The sequence below is a fragment of the Panulirus ornatus genome, chromosome 56, assembly GCF_036320965.1.
Source record: "Panulirus ornatus isolate Po-2019 chromosome 56, ASM3632096v1, whole genome shotgun sequence".
In the NCBI taxonomy this organism is placed as follows: Eukaryota; Metazoa; Arthropoda; class Malacostraca; order Decapoda; family Palinuridae; genus Panulirus; species Panulirus ornatus.
In genome coordinates, this window is record NC_092279.1 from 32,046,029 (window position 1) to 32,071,233 (window position 25,205).

The window sequence follows — 25,205 nt, forward strand, 5'->3', positions numbered from 1 at the left end:
GACATCTGCTAATCATACCTCTCTTCTCTGACTTGGATTGATGATTCATCAGCACTCAGGTTCAGATGTCTTTCTTAGGTGTTATTTTTTCAGGGATTGGAAAGCAGGACCATGTGCTTGGCGATATTGAAAAGCCAAGTTAGCCAATGTGTACATCTCTGATTTGTAACATAGAAAGCTGTCTCATGGCAAGCAATTGAAGATTTGTTTGCCTTTTCAAAATGTTTTATTGGTGTCTGAGTATTTGTTGTTAGTTTGTGCATATCTTCTGCAGTGAAAGTATTATAATGATAAAAATTGCTAGTGTGTAGAATGTAGACTCAAACGAAGTTTATGATGGATACTTAAAGGATTTTGTTGAAAGACTTCAACTCTTAGAGGAATTGCTCCCATGCCATTCCTCATGCTAACTTGTGACATTCATAACATTTTACAAATACTGCAGTGCATCATTTTTGCATGTGACACCAGAATTAATAGGTGTTCTTGGTAACTGATGACACTGAAAACCAGCAAGTAGATAACAACCAAGTTCTCCAGCGAGCTTAGGTAATATCATGATGGTCGGTGATAAAGAAATTCAGCTCTGCAACAGACTGAATTTAAAAACCAAATAATATAGATAGAATGTAGAAATGTGACTGATCATAAGATAATAAAGTCAGAGATGTGTCAAAGTTATATGAAGGATAATGTTGAATTACTGTACCTTTAGAGAAAACAAATAATGATTTTTAAATCAGCAAATATGATGGATTAAGTAGTAAGATCTTTTAACATGAGTGCATTAGGGCCATTATTATAACTTTAGAGCACTTGTTCTTCCACTTGTAATAGTGCTCTGTGTTGACAACACCTTATAGAGATAGAGAAACTGCTAAGCTAGTACATATTCACGTCTTTCACCGTATGCATTAATTCAGTAAAACACCGGTACTGGAACGGACTGAAAGCCAAAGTTCTTTATCTATTAGATTGCCAGTGTGAGAGGTACAGTAAAGCATACAAATGAAAAATACTAGAAGGCTTGGTCACAAAGATACTTCTTTGCTAGAATGATTGCCCAAGAAGGATAGTTAAACTGAATCCACTGAAGAGCAGAGATGCCATACAAAACCAGTAAAGATATTAAATATATTGATGGCCACTGTCTCTTCAACGTACTATTGGTAAAAAGGAGGGATCACTTAGACTTTTTCAGAAAATTAATGAAACTGTCATCAAGGTGAGCCAAACCAGCAAAGTTGCCTAACATATAACAAGCAGAGACCCGCTGCAGCAAACAGTCCAATAGATTCATGGGAAGTTTGGTCACAGACTTAGTTGTTGGGTAGACACATACCCTGAAACAAATTAATGTGTGTATAAGGTAAGGGAAAGTGTTCATTCAAGAATTATTGTATTTATTTATGCTAACCACAGCAGGTAGAATCATTTTCAGAGTATAGACTTAAGAATGATTATCTCTGTTTAGGTTTGAGCTTGGTGTCCTGCGGCTGGGTGTGGACCAGTCAACTGTTGTGGTTGCTAATACAACTAGTTCCAGTGCTCCCCTCATTGATTTGGGTCTTTGGTCACCTTCACCACAGCTGACTATTGGAAACAACTTCACTGGATGTATCCTTCAGGGTGCTGGCACTGAACTCACAAATCCTCTGGCACTCCATGTGGGAGTAGAGTGGGATTTGTGTCCCCTTCCGGATGGTACTGACTGCAGTGAGTACATAATATAACTTTGAGTATTTTTCCTCTGTGTTAGTTTCGTTGAAAAGGCTATCGAGTGTTTGATAAAGAATGAAATTTGAAATTCTCATGTGTTGTTAAATGGTTTTACTCTGTCTCTTTTACATTAAGGCTATATTGTCCTTAATTTCTGTGCAGTATTTTCCTACCTGATTATTCATATATGCACAGTAAATGTTTTTGTGATGTTGGGTATCTGTCTTGGCTTTACTTGCACTTGCTTGGTGGTGGACTGTTCTCTGATGGTTGTGGCGATGACTACTTCGTTTGCTATGGTTGTGGCTGCCTGCACTTCTTCATCTGTGCTCCATTCCTCTCCACACACCAGGTGGAGGTAGGCATGAAATCTTTGGTACAAAGAGGGCTCTTCAGTAGTGTAACATTATTGAATAATAACTAACAATGCTTTATAGAATTTGATGTTAAAGTAGATTACAGATGAAATCATTAATTGGTAAGCATATCTCAGCTAATAGCAAATTTTACCACCTATCATGCAGTTGGACTCCTTTTTGTCAACTTAAGCCATTTAAGTCATACTTATTTTAATTTTGCCTAAAACTAACATTAGTTATCATATTTGTTAGACTATTTGAATAATGTTTTTCATAATATTTAGTATGGTACTTAGATGCCCTGTATCCACCTGATTTTACCACAATATGACCAGAAGTGTTTATTATTCACATAATGCATAAATTCATTATGTTAGTGTCACTTCAACAGTTTAAATTTTCTTATACATTTGGCTTTAGGTGGGGGCATCCAAATCCTTTGACCATATTTCAAGTTTTGCCATTAATGCTATATCTTTATATTCATAACTAGTTTTGTATGATATGATAACTAGTAATTAATAGCAGACTAATTATGCATGATTTTGATTGTGAAAGTAAGTGAAACAGTGATTGTTACTGCTCATTATGGTGGATTGTTTTTACACTTTTTTATACTGATATGGGGTAGTGCAGAGAAGTTGTGGATCTATGAGAAAAAATTCTGCAAAAATATGGGTTCTCTTCACTGACATCTGAAAAGTAGATTCAATACCATATAATCCTTGGATTCCTTTCTTGGCCAAGACGAATTTTGCTTTCTTCACATTTGGTCCCTCCCCAGTAAACTCCATTCCATCAAGTTCAACAGACACAGTAAAGAATGGCTTGCTTTCATGTGTAGTCTGATTAACATTGCATGTAGGCCAGGCTTCATCTGATGCAGTTCCATAACAGGATGCATGTTAGCAGCAATTTCAGTAACCTGTTTAGCAGGATTTGGCACTTTAACAGGATCTGTTGCTGGGAAAGGAATTTACCTCTTGCTTTCCATCTGTAGCAGGAGCGCTTGGTACACGGCTTCCCAAGTGAGGAGTAATTGCTTCAGGAAATGCTGTTGCCTGAGGAGACTCTTCCTTGACAGCTGAATTAGCTTCCATATTCTGATTTAAGATTGCTAGAGGAAGGGCTGTGAAGGTGGTGGACACATGCCGGCTCGACCCTCACACCAATCATTGAATAGTTTGTAAATAGCAAATGATGCAAGGGTGGCCTAAGGGGTCTTGTCCTCCTCTGCACTTTCAGATGAATTAACTGGTGGCTTTACAAAGCTAATGAGTGCTGCCTCAACTGATGCTTGCTTTGCTAACTGTTTAGATGACCCAAAATCACAGTATTTCTGACCGTCAACCCATACAGATATACAAAACAGCTGGCCAACTCCTCATTCCTGTTCGATGTTGTATGTTACATCTGGTCGAAGTTCATTGAGACACATTACTGTATTCTTTGGCTGCACATATCTTTGGCTCTTAAGATTCTTTGCTACTGATACCTTCTTGAAAAATATGGTATTAAAAATGTGCATCTATAGAAATGATCTAAAGCTGAAAATTGTTTATTTTCAAGTAGGGTAGGGTTAATTTTACTGAAATACACTTAGATAAAGTATTTCTGAAATCTGTCAGTTATTGAACAACATCAGCTGTCCAAGGAAATTGAAAATATAGCATTTTTACTAAAAATACCACCTATTTTCAGAAATTTGCAAAAAATCTAATTGCAATATTTTTCAGCCATAGGTGCTATAATGATGATGGCTTGATTGTAATTGAAGTATATGAACATCATTAGGTAAAAATAACAACTCATTCTTCATTACAGAACTTTTAGATTCATAGATAAGTGCCATCTTATTTTATGTGTCATTTCATTATTAATATAAAATGAAATTTGAAGTTTACTGTGTGGTTTTCCTTAAAGATATAACAAATAGTCTATTGTATGCTGCTCTTTGCTTATTTTTAACTTATTGTACTTTAGAAATTTTCTTTCTTTTCTTTCATACTAATCACCATTTCCCGCCTCAGCGAGGTAGCGTTAAGAACAGAGGACTGGGCCTCTGAGGAAACATCCTCACCTGGCCCCCTTCTCTGTTCCTTCCTTTGGAAAATTAAAAAAAAATGAGAGGGGAAGATTTCCAGCCTTCCACTCCCTTCCCTTTTAGTCGCCTTCTACGACACGCAGGGAATACGTGGGAAGTATTCTTTCTCCCCTATCCCCAGAAATATGAAGTACAATATTTCAGAAATATCCCAGAACCCACTGGGTGGATGTGGCTGCATTGTGAGGTCCACCATAACTCGTTCCCAACCACCCAACCATATAAGGAGCTATGCTTTTTTAAGTAATGAATTCTTTTTTTCAAATCAGATTTTTGCAGAACCTTTCTACTTTGATGGGTTGTTCATATGTACCCATCTCTACTCTTTTGGCCACACACTTTAGTTGATTCTTCCTTAATTAATTTTGTGTGGCATTGTACTGCCTGTTTGTAGCATGGCATATTGAAATCATCATTTTCAATGAGAATGCCGCTCTTGATGATGTTTGAGATAGTTTCATATTTGATATCCATTGTTAAAGGAGGCTTCTTTTTTCTTACCGGCAATACTCTTCTCCATCCCAGCTCACTTATCTCTTATCATGAATCGTGCTAATGAGAATGTTCTTAGGGTGCCCTAAGAATGCATTTCTCAAAATAACAAGGTTCACAATTCGCTTGATATTGCTAGCAAAGGACGAGTACAGACAATGGTTTCGTGCAAATGTTTAGCACCAAACTTGTTGAAGGGCTTGCACTTTATCTTGAACCACATAGGTTCATAAACTTTATTCATAAAATCAGCTAATATTTTACAATGTGTTTGAAGGCTCAGATGTTGTAACATAGAGATGTAGATCTCAGTTTGATGTTGTCATCTGCCATGAATGAGATATTTTCTCTGGATTAAGATGTGATAGTGCTTCATCCACTGTACCTTTAGAGACTGCTTCATGAATATTAAATAAGTATTTTTGTTTGGTACTCATTTCATCAGAGTCTGATTCGATAGCCTTGAAATTTATATCACTGGAATTTTCTCACAGTCTTCTAACCGTTTGCCAACTTCTGTAAGTTCAGTTGGTCAACTTGTTTTACCATCCATGGTTGTGATCAGATGCCTTAAAGGCCTTTTATTAACCTGAAGCTAGCAAATATGCTATTGCAGTGGCCTGCTAATATATTGTTCAAGAAGTGTTATTAGTCCATATTTAGGACCTGTATTTACAGCCATGTCATTGCACCCAATTGTTCTCAAATATGTTATGTCAACAAATGATGAAATAAGAAAACCTTGTGTTTCTTTTGCAATATCACTGCCATTACCTGAATTCAGAGTAATATGGGTGATAAATTTTTATCTTGGCTCTTGTAAGACAAATATGCTCTTCATTTACAATGGTTTTTGAAAATTTGCTGCCTTTTTGTTCTCTGACAATAGTTTTATATGTCCATCAAAGTAAATGGCAAAAGGATTAGTTGTGTCCATCTCTGCGCTATTGACTTTCACTGTATGCTTTTTGCCTTTCATGGCAAATTTTGTTTCTGTCAATAACAAAATTGGTAATGCTTTCAGCAATTTCACCTGTGTCCTGTGGTAGTGAACTGGAAATAGTTCCAGCTGCCCTGTCTGATACACCTGTTCTGTCTCAAGAGTGTGCTGTAGAAGTCTATTTCTATTTGTTGAAATATCTCTTAGCACTAGGAGGTACCTGTTTCATAGTCTGATGGTTCATATGAAGAACTACAAGAAATGAAGGTGAATGGCCTAATTCAATATCATGTTTATGTTTATCCTTATTTTTATGTTCAGATCTTTTTTTGATCCTCAGGCTTTCTTTACAGTCTACACCTCCAATTATCATCTGTCTCTCTGACCTTTGATCAGCCAAAAATTCATGTTTATTTCTAGGAACTTTCTTTATAGCTGAACAATTACAAGAATTCAAATTTGAACATTTACAAGCTACAATATCAAAGCACTTTTGCATGGTTCTGAAACTCATAGAGCTTCACTTGATATGAGGTATAGTGATAGAAAATTTTTTTGTATTTTGTGTGATGCTTATTGATCATATCTTTGATATGCTTTTTTGATACAGTAGGAATTGATTTTGACAATCAGATTTCCTTGGTGAAGTTAGTAACTACATCACAAATACCTGAAAATGCTGGTTCCTTTGAAGTAGAGAATAATAATAAATTTTTTTTCAACTGGCATGCATTCATCACATCTTCATGTGTTAGTAAAACAATTTGTTTCATTTTTTCTGGTTGACCAAATGTAGGGCACTTGGTTGCTTGCCTAGTACTGCAGCTTGCCATTTCACTGATGAAAATAAACATAAGACACCATTCCTCTAAGGGCACTCAAATGTGACTGAGGGATGAGCTATCCCTTTGTTGGTTGGGCCAGTGAAATCTAGCTATCACGCACTTATCATGTGATTGATATGAAGCATGTAGATAAAGAGCACATAATTGGCTAGTTTCTGAGGAAATATGTTCTGTGCTTGAAAGATGTTTACTATAACCATTTAACGGGACACTACTTCAGTTGGGATAAATACTAGATTTTGCTCATGTGGGTGAAATAATCTATAGCTTTCATCATTCATAGATTATGTAAGTTTTTGAAATATTTGTCTCAAACTTGTCACGATATTTAAGTGTATCTAAAGCATTATTATGGCACCTATGGCTGAAAAATATTGCAATTAGATATATAGTGATTTTTTAAGATAGGTGGTATTTTTAGTAAAAATGCTATATTTCTAATTTTTGAAGGGCTGAAGGAATTGTTCAGTTATGTACAGATTTCAGAAATACTTTAATTGTATTTCTATGAATTTTACTCTACCCCTTTTAAGAATAAATGTATTTTCAGCTGTAGATCTTATTTTTCAATTTCTTAGCCTCTCGGGGCTAAAAATTATTGACACAGAGAACCCATATTTTTTGCAGAATTTTTCTCGAGGATCCACAACTTTTTTTCACTACCCCCATATGAATATCAAAATAAGTGTAAAACAATCTACGCTACTGCTCATGTACCTGCTCACAAGAGTTGTGAGAAGTGAGAATTTTTGAGAGGAGCTGAGTGAGTGCTTCAGTAGTTTCAATGCAAGAGATCAAATTTTAAGGGGAAGATTGAATGCACGAGTGGGCAATATGAAAAGTGAGTGGGCATGGGATACCCATTGGAAAAAAATGATGAACATCTTGTTGATAAGCTTGCTGTAAAAGGATTGGTCATAAGGAATACTTGTTTAAAAGAATGGTGAATGCATATGTTGGTGATTAGATGTGAATGTGCTGAGAAAATAAGTTGGATGTCTGATCACTTCTTGGTGTGTGAAAGTTTGTAATGGCTTTAGAAAAAGAAGAAATGACATGGTTTGGTTAGGAAGCAGGAGGTGAAGATGAGTGAGCTTAGGAAAAAGGCTAATGAAAGATTGGGTGAAGAATAGTTTATGGTGAGAAGGTGAGAATAAGTAAAACTAGAAGAATAGAAAGGAATGGAAGGTATTTGGGGAAGCATTTCTAACGTGTGGGTGGAAGATGGGATGTGGGCATTTGTGAAAGGGTAATGAGTGATGGTATGAGGGAGTATTAGCAAAGTTCAGGAGAATAAGAAAATGTTGTGGAAGGAGGTGAATAGCTTGAGGAGAACAAGACAACAAATGGGAAAGTGGTAACAGACAAATAAGAGCCAGAGATGGAGTGAGGGGTTTTGAAGGAGTATCAATTGTGGTGGATGATAGATGATGGAAATGGGATGTATGGGATTTGATGTTATTCAGACTTAGAGTCATGGTGAAGGGTTTGGTGAAAAGGGCAGGGGTTGTGAAAATTTTAAGTAACAAATGTGGCAAAGTTGCTGGAGTGGATGAGATTGCAGTTGAATTTCTAAAGGAGGATAACATTGTTGTTGATTGATTAGTCAGGATTTTCAGATTATATTTGACTTAAGGTGAGGTGCTTGAGGACTGGCAGAATACCTGCATGGTGCCAGTATGTAGAGGCAAGGGGACAAAAGTGAATATTTGAAGTGTACTTCATAAGCTATTTAGGAAACTAGTAATTGTAAGGGTGGTGACAAGCACAGAATATCATATTGGGAGGAGCAGTGTGGCTTCATGAGTGGGAGAGGATGTGTGGGTCACATGTTAACTTTAAAGACTTTATGGGGGATTAGAGAAAAAAAAGGGTATGGCATATAGTAATATGGAGAAAACTTTATGGTGTTGATAGAGATAGTAATGCAATGGATGGCATGATAAGAAAGCTAGTAGAAGCAATGAGGAGTTTTTATCTTGAGAATAAAGGGTGTGTGTGTGCAAATGGGAAGAGAGGAGAGTGAGTAGTTCTGCGTGAAGGTAATATGCGTCAAGGGAGTGTGACATCACCATGTCTGTTTAATAATTTTCTGGACAGGATAGTGAGGGAGATAAATGCAAGGGTTCTGGAGAGAGAGACAGTCTACAGTGTGCTTGGGGTTGAATTCTTAGGAGATGAGTCTGTTGTTGTTTGCTGGTGACACAGATATGGTGATTGATTTGAGTGAGAAACTGCAGCAGCTGGTGTCTTGAGCTAGGGAGTGTGTATGAAAGGAGGAAATTGAAAGTTGATAAGAATAAAGTATTGTTACAAGGTTTAACAGGGGTGGGTGAGACAGGCTGGTTTGAGTGTGTCTTTTAGTAGGGTGAACATAGAGATAGTGGATTAATTTGGATACATGGGAAAACATGTCAGTGAATGAAATTTTGGGAACTGAAGGAAAAATAGGATTGGTGAGGGGTCAGAGTTCTTAGATGCATTAATGAGTGGATAGAAAGAGAAGGTAAAGTTAGGTATGTTTGATGGTTTAGTGTTCACAGTGGTGCTTTATGGGTGAAACTTACTGGCATTATATGCAAAAGAATAGAAAAAAGGTAGATATGTTGGAAATTAAATGTTTGAAGACAGTACGCTGTGTAAGGAGGATTGATCCTGTCAAGAATGACAGTCTGAGTGAGAGGTATGGTAGTAGGCTGAGTATGTGCTAAACAGGCTGGACTTAGATGATTAAGACATGAAAAGGGGATGAGTGAGGAGAGACTGAAAGAGGTTATTTGAGTCAGAAGTGGAAAGAGTAAGCTGTTACTCTTTCCACTTCTGACATTGTTACCCTATGGCCTCCAGTTATACCCTCAACTGCCACAGCATCCATTCTTGCATTCAGATTTCCTAGCACGAATACTTGATCCTTTGTATAAAAATTGCTGAGGCACTCACTCAGCTCCTCCCAAGATTGTGTTTGTGTGTGTGTGTGTGTGTCTCTCTCTCTCTCTCTCTCTCTCTCTCTCTCTCTCTCTCTCTCTCTCTCTCTCTCTGTCTCTGTCTCTCTCTCTGTCTCTCTCTCTCTGTCTCTCTCTCTCTCTCTCTCTCTCTCTCTCTCTCTCTCTCTCTCTCTGTCTCTCTCTCTCTCTCTCTCTCTCTCTCTCTCTCTCTCTCTCTCTCTCTCTCTCTCTCTCTCTCTCTCTCTCTCTCTCTCTCTCTCTCTCTCTCTCTCTCTCTCCAGGTGCATAATCATTGAAAATCACCCAACTCCTGTAATCCATTTCCATTCACATCAGTTTAGAACTTGCTTTTTTTACACTCAGTAACACATTCTCACATCTGTGGCAGGAGTGCCACCCACTTCACACTAATCTCAGACTTTACCCCTCGGACTTTTTTAAACCATACTTGGAGCCAGACCATCTAAGTTTTTCTCCCAAAACATTATGCCTGTCTTTCCCTTCTCATCCATATTATATCAAGCCCATTCAAACATCTCAGCCTGAGCTTCTAAGAAAGATGAGCTCTCCTTGCTCAACTCCTACTCCCACTTTTGAAAATTGAAATATATAGAGAGAATGATTTCTAGCCTCCAATTTCTTCCCATTTCATGCTCTTTCTACAGCATGCAGATTATATGAGTTTTCCCTTATCCCCAGGAATACTTATATAGATTCATTTAGTTGGGGATGAGAGGGCCTAGGAAGTGAGTCAGTTGCTGTTTCCCGATGATACAGTTCTAGTGGCTGATTCGAGTGAGAAACTGCAGAAGTTGGTGACTGAGTTTGGAAAAGTGTGAGAAAGGAGAAAGTTAAGGATGAATGCAAATAAAAGCAAGGTTATTAGGTTCAGTAGGGTTGAGGGACAAGTTGATTGGGATGGAGGTTTGAATGGAGAAAAATTGAAGGAAGTGAAGTGTTTTAGATATCTGGAAATGGATTAATCAGTGAATGGAACCAAGTAAGCGGAGGTGTCACAGGGTGGGGGAGGGGATGAAGGTTCTGGGAGCAATGAAGAATGTGTGGAAGGAGAGAACTTTATCTCAGAAACCAAAAATTGGTATGTTTGAAGGAATAGTTCCAACAATATTATATGGTTGCGAGGCATGGGCTATAGATAGGGTTTTACAGAGAAGGGTGGACGTGTTGGAAATGAAATGTTTGAGGATAATATGTGGTGTGAGTGGTTTGATCGATTAAGTAATGAAAGAGTAAGAGAGATTTCTGGGAGTAAAAGGATTGTGGTTAAGAGAGCAGAAGAGGGTGTGTTGAAATGGTTTGGATATATGGAGAGAATGAGTGGGGAAAGATTGACAGAGAGGATATATGTGTCAGAGGTAGAGGGAACAAGGAGAAGCTGGAGACCAAATTTGAGATGGAAGGATGGAGTGAAAAAGATTTTGAGCAATTAGGGCCTGAACTTCAGGAGGGTGAGAGGTGTGCAAGGAATAGAGTGAATTGGAATGATGTGGTATACTGGGGTCGACATGCTGTCAGTGGACTGAACCAGGTATGTGAAGCATCTGGGGTAAACCATGGAAAGGTCTGTGAGGCCTGGATGTGGAATGGGAGCTGTGGTTTTGGTGTATTACACATGACAGCTAGAGACTGAGTGTGAACAAATGTGGCCTTTTTGTCTGTTTCCTGATGCTGCCTCGCTGAAGCATGGGTAGCAATGCTGTTTCTTGTGGGACAGGTTAGTGACAGGAATGGATGAAGGCAAGCAAGTATGATTATTTGGTCAACAGTCCCCTTACCAAATTTTGTCCTCAGACATTTCATATTTAACAAACCCACCTGCTTTTGCCCTTGGTCATCTAGGGACCATGCCTTACATCCACACTACATTGTCAGGACTGCTGTCCCATCAAATGTACCCTTCTTTGCCCACAGTTAGGGACTTTTCTTTCACACACTCATCAGTGCATCCAGGTCCTCTTACCCATCTTAAGGCTTACATCCACTCCCAAGTTTTGATAACACTACATTTCCTCCAGGTTCTCTCCATTCAGACCCACACTTCAGTCTGTCTGTCTCTCTCCTCTGTATTATACATGACAGCCACAGAATGGATGTGAGCAAATGAGGCCATTTTCTTTGTTTCTGGCACTACCTCGCTTGTGCAGGAAATGGTGAATATGTATAAGAAAAATTATACTCACATTATCGTCATCTTTTCACACACTATCCTGCCACCATACCCACATTGCCAGTACTAAGGATTGGCTGTTTTGGTAAACAGTGTGGTTTGCCTAAACTCCAAATATTTAACTTTAGATTATTCATTAGGAGAAAATATTTTTTATAGTTTTGAATGCAAAGGTGAGTAATGTGGCAGTTGAGGGAATAATTGGTGTACATGGGGTGTTCAGTGTTGTAAATGGAAATGGTGAAGAGCTTGTAGATTTATGTGCTGAAAAAGGACTGTTGATTGGGAATACCTGGTTTAAAAAGAGAGATATACATAAGTATACGTATGTAAGTAGGAGAGATGGCCAGAGAGCGTTATTGGATTACGTGTTAATTGATAGGCACATGAAAGAGAGACTTTTGGCTGTTAATGTGCTGAGAGGTGCAACTGGAGGGATGTCTGATCATTATCTTGTGGAGGCAAAGGTGAAGATTTGTAGAGGTTTTCAGAAGAGAAGAGAGAATGTTGGGGTGAAAAGAGTGGTGAGAATAAGTGAGCTTGGGAAGGAGAGTTGTGTGAGGAAGTACCAGGAGAGACTGAGTCCAGAATGGAAAAAGGTGAGAACAAAGGACGTAAGGGGATGTATTTAGGGAAGCAGTGATGGCTTGCGCAAAAGATGCTTGTGGCATGATAAGCGTGGGAGGTGGGCAGATTAGAAAGGGTAGTAAGTGGTGGGATGAAGAAGTAAGATTATTAGTGAAAGAGAAGAGAGAGGCATTTGGACGATTTTTTGTAGGGAAATAATGCAAATGACTGGGAGATGTATAAAAGAAAGAGGGAGGAGGTCAAGAGAAAGGTGCAAGAGGTGAAAAAGAGGGCAAATGAGAGTTGGGGTGAGAGAGCATCATTAAATTTTGGGAGAATAGAAAGATGTTTTGGAAGGAGGTAAACAAAGTGCGTAAGACAAGGGAACAAATGGGAACTTCAGTGAAAGGGGCTAATGGGGAGGTGATAACAAGTAGAGGTGATGTGAGAAGGAGATGGAGTGAGTATTTTGAGGGTTTGTTGAACGTGTTTGATGATAGAGTGGCAGATATAGGGTGTTTTGGTTGAGGTGGTGTGCAAAGTGAGAGGGTTAGGGAAAATGATTTGGTAAACAGAGAAGAGGTAGTAAAAGCTTTGTGGAAGATGAAAGCAGGCAAGGCAGCAGGTTTGTATGATATTGCAGTAGATTTATTAAAAAAGGGGGTGACTGTATTGTTGACTGGTTGGTAAGGTTATTTAATGTATGTATGTCTCATGGTGAGGTGCCTGAGGATTGGCGGAATGCTTGCATAGTGCCATTGTACAAAGGCAAATGGGATAAAAGTGAGTGCTCAAATTACAGAGGTATAGATTTGTTGAGTATTCCTGGTAAATTATATGGGAGGGTATTGATTGAGAGGGTGAAGACATGTACAGAGCATCAGATTGGGGAAGAGCAATGTGGTTTCAGAAGTGGTAGAGGATGTGTGGATCAGGTTTTTGCTTTGAAGAATGTATGTGAGAAATACTTAGAAAAGCAAATGGATTTGTATGTGGCATTTATGGATCTGGAGAAGGCATATGATAGAGTTGATAGAGATGCTCTGTGGAAGTTATTAAGAATATATGGTGTGGGAGGCAAGTTGTTAGGAGTGAAAAGTTTTTATTGAGGATGTAAGGCATGTGTACGTGTAGGAAGAGGGGAAAGTGATTGGTTCTCAGTGAATGTAGGTTTGCAGCAGGGGTGTGTGATGTCTCCATGGTTGTTTAATTTGTTTATGGATGGGGTTGTTAGAGAGATAAATGCAAGAGTTTTGGAAAGAGGGGCAAGTATGTAGTGTGTTGTGGATGAGAGAGCTTGGGAAGTGAGTCAGTTGTTGTTCGCTGATGATACAGTGCTGGTGGCTGATTCGGGTGAGAAACTGCAGAAGCTGATGACTGAGTTTAGTAAAGTGTGTGAAAGAAGAAAGCTGAGAGTAAATGTGAATAAGAGCAAGATTATTAGGTACAGTAGGGTTGAGGAACAAGTCAATTGGGAGGTAAGTTTGAATGGAGAAAAACTGGAGGAAGTAAAGTGTTTTAGATATCAGGGAGTGGATTTGGCAGTGGATGGAACCATGGAAGTGGAAGTGAATCATAAGGTGGGGGAGGGGGCGAAAGTTCTGGGAGCGTTGAAGAATGTGTGGAAGTCAAAAACATTATCTCGGAAAGCAAAACTGGGTATGTTTGAAGGAATAATGGTTCCAACAATGTTATATGGTTGCGAGGCGTGGGTTATGGATAGAGTTGTGCAGAGGAGGTGGGATGTGCTGGAAATGAGATGTTTGAGGACAATATATGGTGTGAAATGGTTTGATTGAGTAAGTAATAATACGGGAAGAGAGATGTTTGGTAATAAAAAGAGTGTGGTTGAGAGAGCAGAAGAGGGTGTTTTGAAATGGTTTGGTCACATGAGAGAATGAGTGAGGAAAGATTGACCCAGAGGATGTATGTGTTAGAGGTGGAGGGAATGAGGAGAAGTGGGAGACCAAATTGGAGGTGGAAAGATGGAGTGAAAAAGATTTTGAGTGATCGGGGCCTGAACATGCAGGAGGGTGACAGGGCGTGCAAGGAATAGAGTGAATTGGAACGATGTGGTATACCGGGGTCAACGTGCTGTTCATGGACTGAACCAGGGCATGTGAAGCATCTGGGGTAAACCATGGAAAGTGCTGTGGGGCCTGGATCTGGAAAGGGAGCTGTGGTTTTGGTGCATTATTACTTGACAGCTAGAGACTGAGTGTGAACGAATGTGGCCTTTGTTGTCTTTTCCTAGCGATACCTCGTGCACATGCGGGGGGAGGGGATTGTTATTTCATGTGTGGGTGGCGATGGGAATGAATAAGGGCAGACAGTATGAATTATGTACATGTGTATATATGTATATGTCTGTGTGTGTATATATATATGTATACGTTTTGATGTATAGGTATGTACATTTGCGTGTGTGGATGTGTATGTATATACATGTGTATGTGGGTGGGTTTGGCCATTTCTTTTGTCTGTTTCCTTGCGCTACCTCACTAATGCGGGAGACAGTGACAAAGCAAAATAAATAAAGGAATAAAATGATCTATAGTTTTTCTGTACCTAATCATGTAAGTAAACGAAAAAGTACAAAATGTAAGTGAATTTAACATGTTTATATGGGATTGGCCAGTCTTATAGATACTGTAATGTGTTTCTTGTAAACTAGGAACAGTTATCCTAATTCTCAAGAAGAAATTGAGAAAAAAATGCAATTTTTTTGCTTTCTGGGGAGACTGAGAATATCAGTTGTGTATTTTTTTTTTTTTTTTTTTTTTTTTTACTGTGTTAGCCCAGTGAGTGATTGTCAGTTAATTAACTAGAATGTTCATCCACTGATAATGCCATGGTATATAGATATATCACAGGACTAGTTTCTTGGGAGATAATATTATGATAGATAGATATATTACAGGACTCTAATTTCTCAGATGAGAAATAAAAGAGAACTCACAGGTGAGAAGCATCCTATAATATATGTTGCATCACTGTGATATTTCTTTCTTAAATTATCGTTACAGACAGCTGCAAAACAGTGAAGCAGACTTTTGGTACTGTTTACTGGCATTCATTATGATTTTTTCCATTGAATCCAGAGCATGGTAATATATCTTTGAACTTGCATACTCATAATCCATAACTAGTATTTGAAATTATGTGTAGTACATACAATAAGAGAACTTAATAATTTTGGAATGACTGAATTACACATGACATTATTTTTTCCACATTGGCTGACTGTAAGTCTTTTTTGTTTTTACATTTGTCTGAATAGTTTCATGTATGCTGTAAACACATTTTTTTCAGGTGGCTATGTCGAGGATCACTGTTTCTCACAACCATGTAGACGCCATGGTCAGTGCATATCCACACAAGATAGCTATGTTTGTAATTGTTACACACGATACTCTGGAGAACATTGTGAAGAAGACAATGGTAAGTACTTGGATTGCTGAATTACCAGTACTTTTAAAGATTATATTCTTTTCACATGCTGTCTTTGTTTTGTAGTTTTTATGTGCATGTGCTTATACATGAATACACACTCTCAAACCTAAATGATTTCTGTGGTAATGTAGATCGGGAAATAGTTCAATAGCCAGGAACCAGGGCCTTGTGGCAAGTGGTTCTATGAAATTTACAATGAAAGGGTAGAGGCATGGGTGCCTAAAGCCTCAAATACAAAGGGAACAGAAAGAGGAAAGAATGATTTTATAAAAGATGTCAAAAAGCAAAGGAGCTTCAAGAAGTGCAGTGGTGAAGATGTAAACAGCACTCCAGCAAGCCAGCATTGGCAAGGTATAAAAGAACATGGAATGAAAATATCATATCAAGATAAGAAAGGAGGACCAAAGTAACTTTGAAAAGAATATTGTGGACAAGGTAGGTGAAAATCAAAGAAAAGTTTTTCATAAATGCATTAAGAGTCACTCGTCATTTAAGGAATACCTGATAAGGCTAAAGGATTGAGAATTAAGAATTGGAGTTGATGATGTAAGGATATGTGAGGAATGCCCCATTCCAGTGAGGTGGGATGGGGATAAGGTTTTGGAAATTTTGAGATACCAGTGAAAGATGTTAACAGAATTTGAAAAGCCCCAACACCATTGAAATGTGAGTGGGGAGGAGGTTTTGGAAATAATTGAGATATCTAGAAAAGATATTAATAGAATACTGAAAGTACTTGATCCATACAAAGCCCTGATGAAATTTCAAAACATGGGCTAATGATTTGAGCAGATAAGCTAGATAAATCACTTGAATTACAGTTCAAGATATCACTGGAGAGAAACTGAATGCCAAGGGAATAGAAAAGGAGACCAAGAATAGGCACTGAAGTGCAGACTGGTCTCACTAATGAGTGTGGTGTTTAAGGTCCTCAAAAAGATTATTAGAAAGCAAGTGGATGACTTTCTATGGTTTTAGGAAAAGGAGGTCATGTATAACTGACCTCTAAGAGTTATACAAGACAGTAAGCTTAGTCCTAGACTAAAGGGAAGGCTGGGTAGATTGTCTGTATCTGGACTGTCAGAAAGCATTTGACACTGTGCTACATAGGATTAAGAGGAAAACACCTATAATGGATAGAGGATTATCTCACTGGTAGAGAACAAATGATGGATGTTAGAGGAGCCTTTTCAAAATGGGTTGAGGTGACAAATAGAGTTCTACAGTGCTCTGTTTTGGGACCATTACTCTTCTTGATCTATGCTAATGACTTGCCTTTATGTATGGAATCCTACCTGAATATGTTTGCAGAATATGCAAAGCTCTTGAGGGAATTGAAAAGTAAGAGGGATTGTATCTATTTGCCAAGGGACCTAGATAAATTTCAAAGTTGATCTGAAACCTGATTGATGAAATTCAACTACAGCAAATGTAAAGTAATGAGTATGGTACAAAGCAGGAAATAAGTTTCAGGATTTTGTGTGTGAGAAGGAATTAGGAATTTACATTGGCCTTAACTTGTCACTAAAGTCCCTTATCAGGAGAATGATTAAGGAGACAATTGTCTGCTGGCATATATCAGAATAGCTTTCAAGCACATGGATGGAGAAATCTTTAGCACACTATTCATATCTATGAAAGGCTTAAACTAGAATATGTTTCTCAGGTTTGGTCACCACACCTAAAAAAGCATAGACTGTCCAGAGAAGGTACCAGAATTAAGAGGGCTAAGTTACAGAGAAAGGCTGGAGGCTCTAAATTTACCCACCTTGGAAGAGAGAAAAGTGATGGGTACCTGATCACAAGGTTTAAGTTTTTAAAAGAGATAGACGATGTGGACGGTGAACAGTTTCTTTGAGAGATGTAGTAACAGAGCAAACAAATGATGTAAAATGAAATTAGATAAGAAACTTGCTAAAAAAGATGTAAAGAAATACTTTATAGTACAAGAGTGGTATATGAATGGAACAAAATGACTGAGAACATGTGTAATGCAGGCAGCATTCATATATGTAAGGGGTTGTATTGCGGTAAAGAATGTTCAAGAGATTGAGTCCCACAAGTCAAGAAATAGGGTCCCACAAGTGTAAAACTCCCTCCCCTTACATTGCAAATAGGTAATTACACACTGATAAAATCAATGTATATGCCTTACCTTCCCTTTCTACCCTATGTTTCTCATCTTTGGGACTCCTACAGCTTTCAGAAAGTAACCCACTTCTATCAGTTGGTAATATCAGTGTGGTAATATCTCTGTGTCATTGTTGATTAGGGTAGTACAAAAAAGGAGTAGGTGTTCAGTTTTTTTTAATTTGGATGTTTTATCATGAAAATGGAGAAAGGTCATGTATGTTGAATTGATGTGTGTAACCAAGATGAGAAAAAAGGAGATATAAGTAGTACATTTGAGGAAAGGAACTTGGATGTTTTGGTTCTGAGTGAAACGAAGCTCAAGGGTAAAGGGGAAGAGTGGTTTGGGAATGTCTTGGGAGTAAAGTCAGGGGTTGGTGAAAGGACAAGAGCAAAGGAAGGAGTAGCACTACTCCTGAAACAGGAGTTGTGGGAGTATGTGATAGAGTGCAAGAAAGTAAACTCTAGATTGCCTTGGGTAAAACTGAAAGTGGATGGAGAGAGATGGGTGATTATTGGGGCCTCTGCACCTGGGCATGAGAAGAAAGATCACGACAGGCAAGAGTTTTGGGAGCAGCTGAGTGAGTGTGTTAGCAGTTTTGATGCATGAGACCGGGTTATAGTGATGGATGATTTGAATGCAAAGGTGAGTAATTTAGCAGGTGAGGAAATAATTGGTGTACATGGGGTGTTCAGTGTTGTAAATGGAAATGGTGAAGAGCTTGTAGATTTGTGTACTGAGAAAGGACTGGTGATTGGGATTTTTTTTTTTTTTTTTTTTTTTTTTGCTTTGTCGCTGTCTCCCGCGTTTGCGAGGTAGCGCAAGGAAACAGACGAAAGAAATGGCCCAACCCACCCCCATACACATGCCTTGATTCAACCCACTGACAGCACGTCAACTCCGGTATACCACATCGCTCCAATTCACTCTATTCTTTGCCCTCCTTTCACCCTCCTGCATGTTCAGGCCCCGATCACACAAAATCTTTTTCACTCCATCTTTCCACCTCCAATTTGGTCTCCCTCTTCTCCTCGTTCCCTCCACCTCCGACACATAGAGGGGACGGGAGCGGGGGGCCAGAAATCCTCCCCTCCTTGTATTTTTTTAACTTTCTAAAATGGGAAACAGAGGAAGGAGTCACGCGGGGAGTGCTCATCCTCCTCGAAGGCTCAGTGATTGGGAATACCTGGTTTAAAAAGAGAGATATACTTAAGGATATGTATGTAAGTAGGAGAAATGGCCAGAGAGCGTTATTGGATTATGTGTTAATTGATAGGCGCATGAAAGAGAGACTTTTGGATGTTATTGTGCTGAGAGGTGCAACTGGAGGGATGTCTGATCATTATCTTGTGGAGGCGAAGGTGAAAATTTGTAGAGCTTTTCAGAAAAGAAGAGAGAATGTTGGGATGAAGAGAGTGGTGAGAGTAAGCGAGCTTGGAAAGGAGACTTGTGTGAGGAAGTACCAGGGGAGATTGAACGCAGAATGGAAAAAGGTGAGAGCAAAGGACGTAAGGGGAGTGGGGGAGGAATGGGATGTATTTAGGGAAGCAGTGATGGCTTGCGCAAAAGATGCTTGTGGCATGAGAAGCGTGGGAGGTGTGCAGATTAGAAAGGGTAGTTGGTAGGATGAAGAAGTAATATTATTAGTGAAAGAGAAGAGAGGCATTTGGACAATTTTTGCAGGGAAATAATGCAAATGACTGGGAGATGTATAGAAGAAAGAGGCAGGAGGTCAAGAGAAAGGTGCAAGAGGTGAAAAAGAGGGCAAATGAGAGTTGGGGTGAGAGAGTATCATTAAATTTTAGGGAGAATAAAAAGATGCTTTAGAAAGGGGTAAATAAAGTGCATAAGACAAGAGAACAAATAGGAACATTGGTAAAGGGGGCTAATGGGGAGTTGATAACAAGTAGTGGTGATGTGAGGAGATGGAATGAGTATTTGCAAGGTTTGTTGAATGTGTTTGATGTGATAGAGTGGCAGAAATAGGGTGTTTTGGTTGAGGTGGTGTGCGAAGTGAGAGGGTCATGGAGAATGATTTGGTAAACAGAGAAGAGGTAGTGAAAGCTTTGCAGAAGATGAAAGCCGGCAAGGCAGCAGGTTTGGATGGTATTGCAGTGGAATTTATTAAAAAAGAAAAAGGAGGTGACTGTGTGGTTGACTGGTTAGTGAGGATATTCACTGTATGTATGGTTCATGGTGAACTTCCTGAGGATTGGCAGAATACATGTATAGTGCCATTGTACAAAGGCAAAGGGGCTAAAGGTGAACGTTCAAATTACAGAGGTATAAGTTTGTTGAGTATTCCTGGGAAATTGTATGGAAGGGTATTGATTGAGAGGGTGAAGGCATGTACAGAGCATCAGATTGGGGAAGAGCAATGTGGGTTCAGAAGTGGTAGAAAATGTGTGGATCAGGTGTTTGCTTTGAAGAATGTATGTGAGAAATACTTAGAAAAACAAATGGATTTGTATGTAGCATATATGGGTCTGGAGAAGCCATATATGATAGAGTTGATAGAGATGCTCTGTGGAAGGTATTAAGAATATATGGTGTGAGAAGCAAGTTGCTGGAAGCAGTGAAAAGTTTTTATCGAGGATGTAAGGCATGTGTATAAGTATGAAGAGAGGAAAGTGATTGGTTCTCAGTGAATATCATTTTGCGGCAGGGGTGCGTGATGTCTCCATGGTTATGTAATTTGTTTATCGATGGGGTTGTTAGGGAGGTGAATGCAAGAGTTTTGGAGAGAGTGGCAAGTATGCTGTCTGTTGTGGATGAGAGAGCTTGGGAAGTGAGTCAGTTGTTGTTTGCTGATAATACAGCGCTGGTGGCTGATTCAGGTGAGAAACTGCAGAAGCTGGTGACTGAGTTTGATAAAGTTGTGAAAGAAGAAAGCTGAGAGTAAATGTGAATAAGAGCAAGGTTATTAGGTACAGTAGGGTTGAGGGACAAGTCAATTGGGAGGTAAGTTTGAATGGAGAAAAACTGGAGGAAGTAAAGTGTTTTAGATATCTGGGAGTGGATTTGGCATCGGATGGAACCATGGAAGCAGAAGTAAGGCACAAGGTGGGGGAGGTGGCGAAAGTTCTGGGAGCATTGAAAAATATGTGAAAGGCAAGAATATTATCTCGGAAAGCAAAAATGGGTATGTTTGAAGGAATAGTGGTTCCAACAATGTTATGTGGTTGCGAGGCGTGGGCTATAGATAGGGTTGTTCGGAGGAGAGTGGATGTGTTGGAAATGAGATGTTTGAGGACTATATGTGGTGTGTGATGGTTTGATCGAGTAAGTAATGAAAGGGTAAGAGAGATGTATGGTAATAAAAAGTGTGGTTGAGAGAGCAGAAGAGGGTGTATTGAAATGGTTTGGTCACATTGAGAGAATGAGTGAGGAAAGATTGACAAAGAGAATGATTGTGTCAGAGGTGGAAGTGGGAGACCAAATTGGAGGTGGAAGGATGGAGTGAGGAAGATTTTGAGCGACCCGGGTCTGAACATGCAGGAGGGTGAAAGGCATGCAAGGAATAAGAGTGAGTTTTGGAATGATGTGGTATACTGGGGTCGACGTGCTGTCAGTGGATTGAAGCAGGGCATGTGAAGCGTCTGGGATAAACCATGGAAAGTTGTGTGGGGCCTGGATGTGGAATGGGAGCTCTGGTTTAGGTGCATTATACATGGCAACTAGAGACTGAGTGTGAATGAATTTTGCTTTTGTTGTCTTTTCCTAGCGCTACCTCATACACATACAGGCGGAGGGGGGTTGTCATTTTATGTGTGCCGGGGTGGCAACGGGAATGAATAAAGGCAGCAAGTATGAATTATGTATGTGTGTAAATATGTATATATCTGTGTATGTATATATATATATATGTTGAAATGTGTAGGATGTAAGGGGAGTGGGGGAGGAATGGGATGTATTTAGGGAAGCAGTGATGGCTTGCGCAAAAGATGCTTATGGCATGAGAAGCTTGAGAGGTGGGCAGATTAGAAAGGGTAGTGAGTGGTAGGATGAAGAAGTAAGATTATTAGTGAAAGAGAAGAGAGGGGCATTTGGTCGATTTTTGCAGGGAAGTAGTGCAAATGACTGGGAGATGTATAAAAGAAAGAGGCAAGAGGTCAAGAAAAAGGTGCAAGAGGTGAAAAAGAGGGCATATGAGAGTTGGGATGAGAGAGTATCATTAAATTTTAGGGAGGGTGAAAAGATGTTTTGGAAGGAGGTAAATAAAGTGTGTAAGACAAGAGAACAAATGGGAACATCAGTAAAGGGGGCTAAAGGGGAGGTAATAACAAGTAGAGGTGATGTGAAAAGGAGAGAGAGTGAGTATTTTGAAGTTTTATTGAATGTGTTAGATGATAGAGTGGCAGATATAGGGTGTTTTGGTTGAGGTGGTGTGCGAAGTGAGAGGGTTAGATAGAATGATTTGGTAAACAGAGAAGAGGTAGTAAAAGCTCTGCGGAAGATGAAAGACGGCAAGGCAGTGGGTTTGGATGGTATATCAGTGGAATTTGTTAAAAAAGGGGGTGACTGTTGTTGAGTGGTTAGTAAGGATATTTAATGTATGTATGACACATGGTGAGGTGCCTGAGGATTGGTGGAATGCATGCATAGTGCCATTATACAAAGGCAAAGGGGATAAAGGTGAGTGCTCAAATTACAGAGGTATAAGTGTGCCGAGTATTCATGGGAAATTATACGGGAGGGTATTGATTGAGAGGGTGAAATGAAAGCATGTACAGAGCATCAGATTGGGGAAGAGTTGTGTGGTTTCAGAAGTGGTAGAGGATGTGTGGACCAGGTGTTTGCTTTGAAGAATGTATGTGAGAAATACTTAGAAAAGCAAATGTATTTGTATGTAGCATTTATGGATCTGGAGAAGGCATATGATAGAATGGAAAGGAATGCTCTGTGGAGGGTATTAAGAGTATATGGTGTGGGAGGCAAGTTGCTAGAAGCAGAGAAAATTTTTTATCGAGGATGTAAGGCATGTGTACGTGTAGGAAGAGAGGAAAGTGATTGGTTCTCAGTGAATGTCGGTTTGCGGCAGGGTTTCGTGATGTCTCCATGGTTGTTTAATTTGTTTATGGATGGGTTGTTGGGAAGGTGAATGCAAGAGTTTTGGAGAGAGGGGCAAGTATGTAGCCCGTTGTGGATGAGAGAGCTTGGGAAGTGAGTCAGTTGTTCGCTGATGATACAGCACTGGTGGCTGATTTGTGTGAGAAACTGCAAAAGCTGGTGACTGAGTTTGGTAAAGTGTGTGAAAGAAGAAAGCTGAGAGTAAATATGAATAAGAGCAAGGTTATTAGGTACAGTAGGGTTGAGGGACAAGTCGGTTGGGAGGTAAGTTTCAATGGAGAAAAACTGGAGGAAGTGAAGTGTCTTAGATATCTGGGAGTGGATTTGGCAGTGGATGGAACCATGGAAGCGGAAGTGAGTCACAGGGTGGGGAAGGAGGCGAAGTTTCTGGGAGCGTTGAAAAATGTGTGGAAGGCCAAACATTATCTCAGAAAGCAAAAATGGGTATGTTTGAAGGAATAGTGGTTCCAACAATGATATATGGTTGCGAGGTGTGGGCTATAGATAGAGTTGTGCGGAGGAGGGTGGATATGATGGAAATGAGATGTTTGAGGACAGTATGTTGTGTGAGGTGGTTTGATCGAGTAAGTAATGAAAGGGTAAGAGAGATGTGTGGTAATAAAAAGAGTGTGGTTGAGAGAGCATAAGAGGGTGTTTTGAAATGGTTTGGTCACATGGAGAAAATGATTGAGGAAAGATTGACACAGAGCATATACATGTCAGAGGTGGAGGGAACGAGAAGTGGGAGACCAAATTGGAGGTGGAAAAATGGAGTGAAAAAGATTTTGAGCGATCAGGGCCTGAACATGCAGGAGGTTGAAAGGCGTGCAAGGAATAGAGTGAATTGGAATGATGTGGTATACCGGGGTTGATGTACTGTAAATGGATTGAACCAGGGCATGTGAAGCATCTGCGGTAAACCATGGAAAGTACTGTGGGGCCTGGATGTTGAAAGGGAGCTGTGGTTTTGGTGCATTATACATGACAGCTAGAGACTGAGTGTCAACAAATGTGGCCTTTGTTGCCTTTTCCTAGCGCTACCTCGCGCACATGCGGGGGGAGGGGGCTGTCATTTCATGTGTGGCGGGGTGGCGATGGGAATAAATAAAGGCAGCAAGTATGAATTAGGTACATTTGTATATATATGTATATGTCTGTGTATGTATATATATGTATACGTTGAAATGTATAGGTATGAATATGTGCATGTGTGGATGTGTATGTACATACATGTGTATGTGGGTGGGTTGGGCCATTCTTTCGTCTGTTTCCCTGCACTACCTCACTAACGCATTAGACAGCGACAAAACATAATATATGAATAGATAAATGAAGTGTATAGGTATGTATATGTGCATGTGTGGACGTGTATGTATATACTTGTGTATGTGGGTGGGTTAGGCCATTCCTTCATATGCTTCCTTGCGCTACCTTGCTAACACGGGAGACAGCGACAAAGTTTGATAAGATAAGAAATAGATAATTTTGAAGAGATGGGTGGTGTCTAGAATGCACACAGAAAAATGTATATCATAATGTAGATGGTCTTGACTCTGTAGTGACTTTTCCCACAGGTACACTACATCTGTAGGCTCTTCTATAACTCTATTGTTCTCCTGGTCATCTGAGTTATTCCTGAGTTGATTAAAACAATAATGAAAGTTTCGTTATCAGTGCAGTAAAGAACAATCTTACCAGAATTATAACCTTTGATTAACTCACTCTATTGTTTGTTCATGATATTACAGGGATAGGTGCTTAGAGATGTACACTCTTTACAGGGGGTTTGGCTAAATGACATGTACAGGAACCGATTAAGGGAATTTTCAGCATTTTTCCACTGAGTCACTTATTGTCTGTTGGTGGCTGTGGGATTTATCTAGTGTGTCTATGATCTAGAGATCCTCCCCACATCATGTGCCCTGAATGTTGATAGCATTCAGTGTCTCATGGTGTTAGCATTCTTGAAGTTGGACAGATTCCTTGTGACGCTCCTGAATTTGGGAATTGGTGACTGCCTGATGGCTTTCTTTTGATATAGTATGATCTGACTAAGACCCTCCTGCCGGTGCATTTGTGTAACTTTGCTTCTGACTTTGTGTGTAATTCAACCAGAACCTGACCTAGTGGACCTCACATCTGGGGATAGATAATAGTAAGCCAGGCATAGGATGAGAGGGTGTGAACGTGGGTTTAGGGTCTTCAAGCAATGGCAGAAGCTACCTGGGACACCAGAGGTCTTCCAGCCATGTATTCACAGGGGTTCCCAGAGCAGCCATTTCTGCAGGTCTTTGTTGCTTAGGAATTTGTGGCATTCTATCACTGCAGGGGACATCAGCTGAGAAGTCTAGTGGGTAGTGCGGCAGCCCTTGGGTAGCCTTTGTACAATTAC

General features: G+C 39.6%; 1 protein-coding gene and 1 pseudogene across 2 annotated transcripts in view; one reads left to right on the plus strand and one right to left on the minus strand.

Moving 5' to 3' along the window:
- Positions 1 to 25,205, plus strand: part of crb (cell polarity complex component crumbs) — a 642,968-nt gene that overhangs the window by 171,308 nt on the left and 446,455 nt on the right. For both annotated transcript variants that reach the window (XM_071694202.1, XM_071694201.1), the window contains exons 5-6: positions 1,475 to 1,716; positions 15,472 to 15,600. In XM_071694202.1, the coding sequence (XP_071550303.1) occupies positions 1,475 to 1,716; positions 15,472 to 15,600 (371 nt within the window). The remainder of the gene's footprint in view (positions 1 to 1,474; positions 1,717 to 15,471; positions 15,601 to 25,205) is intronic.
- LOC139766055 (double-stranded RNA-specific editase 1-like) lies at positions 2,549 to 3,717 on the minus strand (annotated as a pseudogene).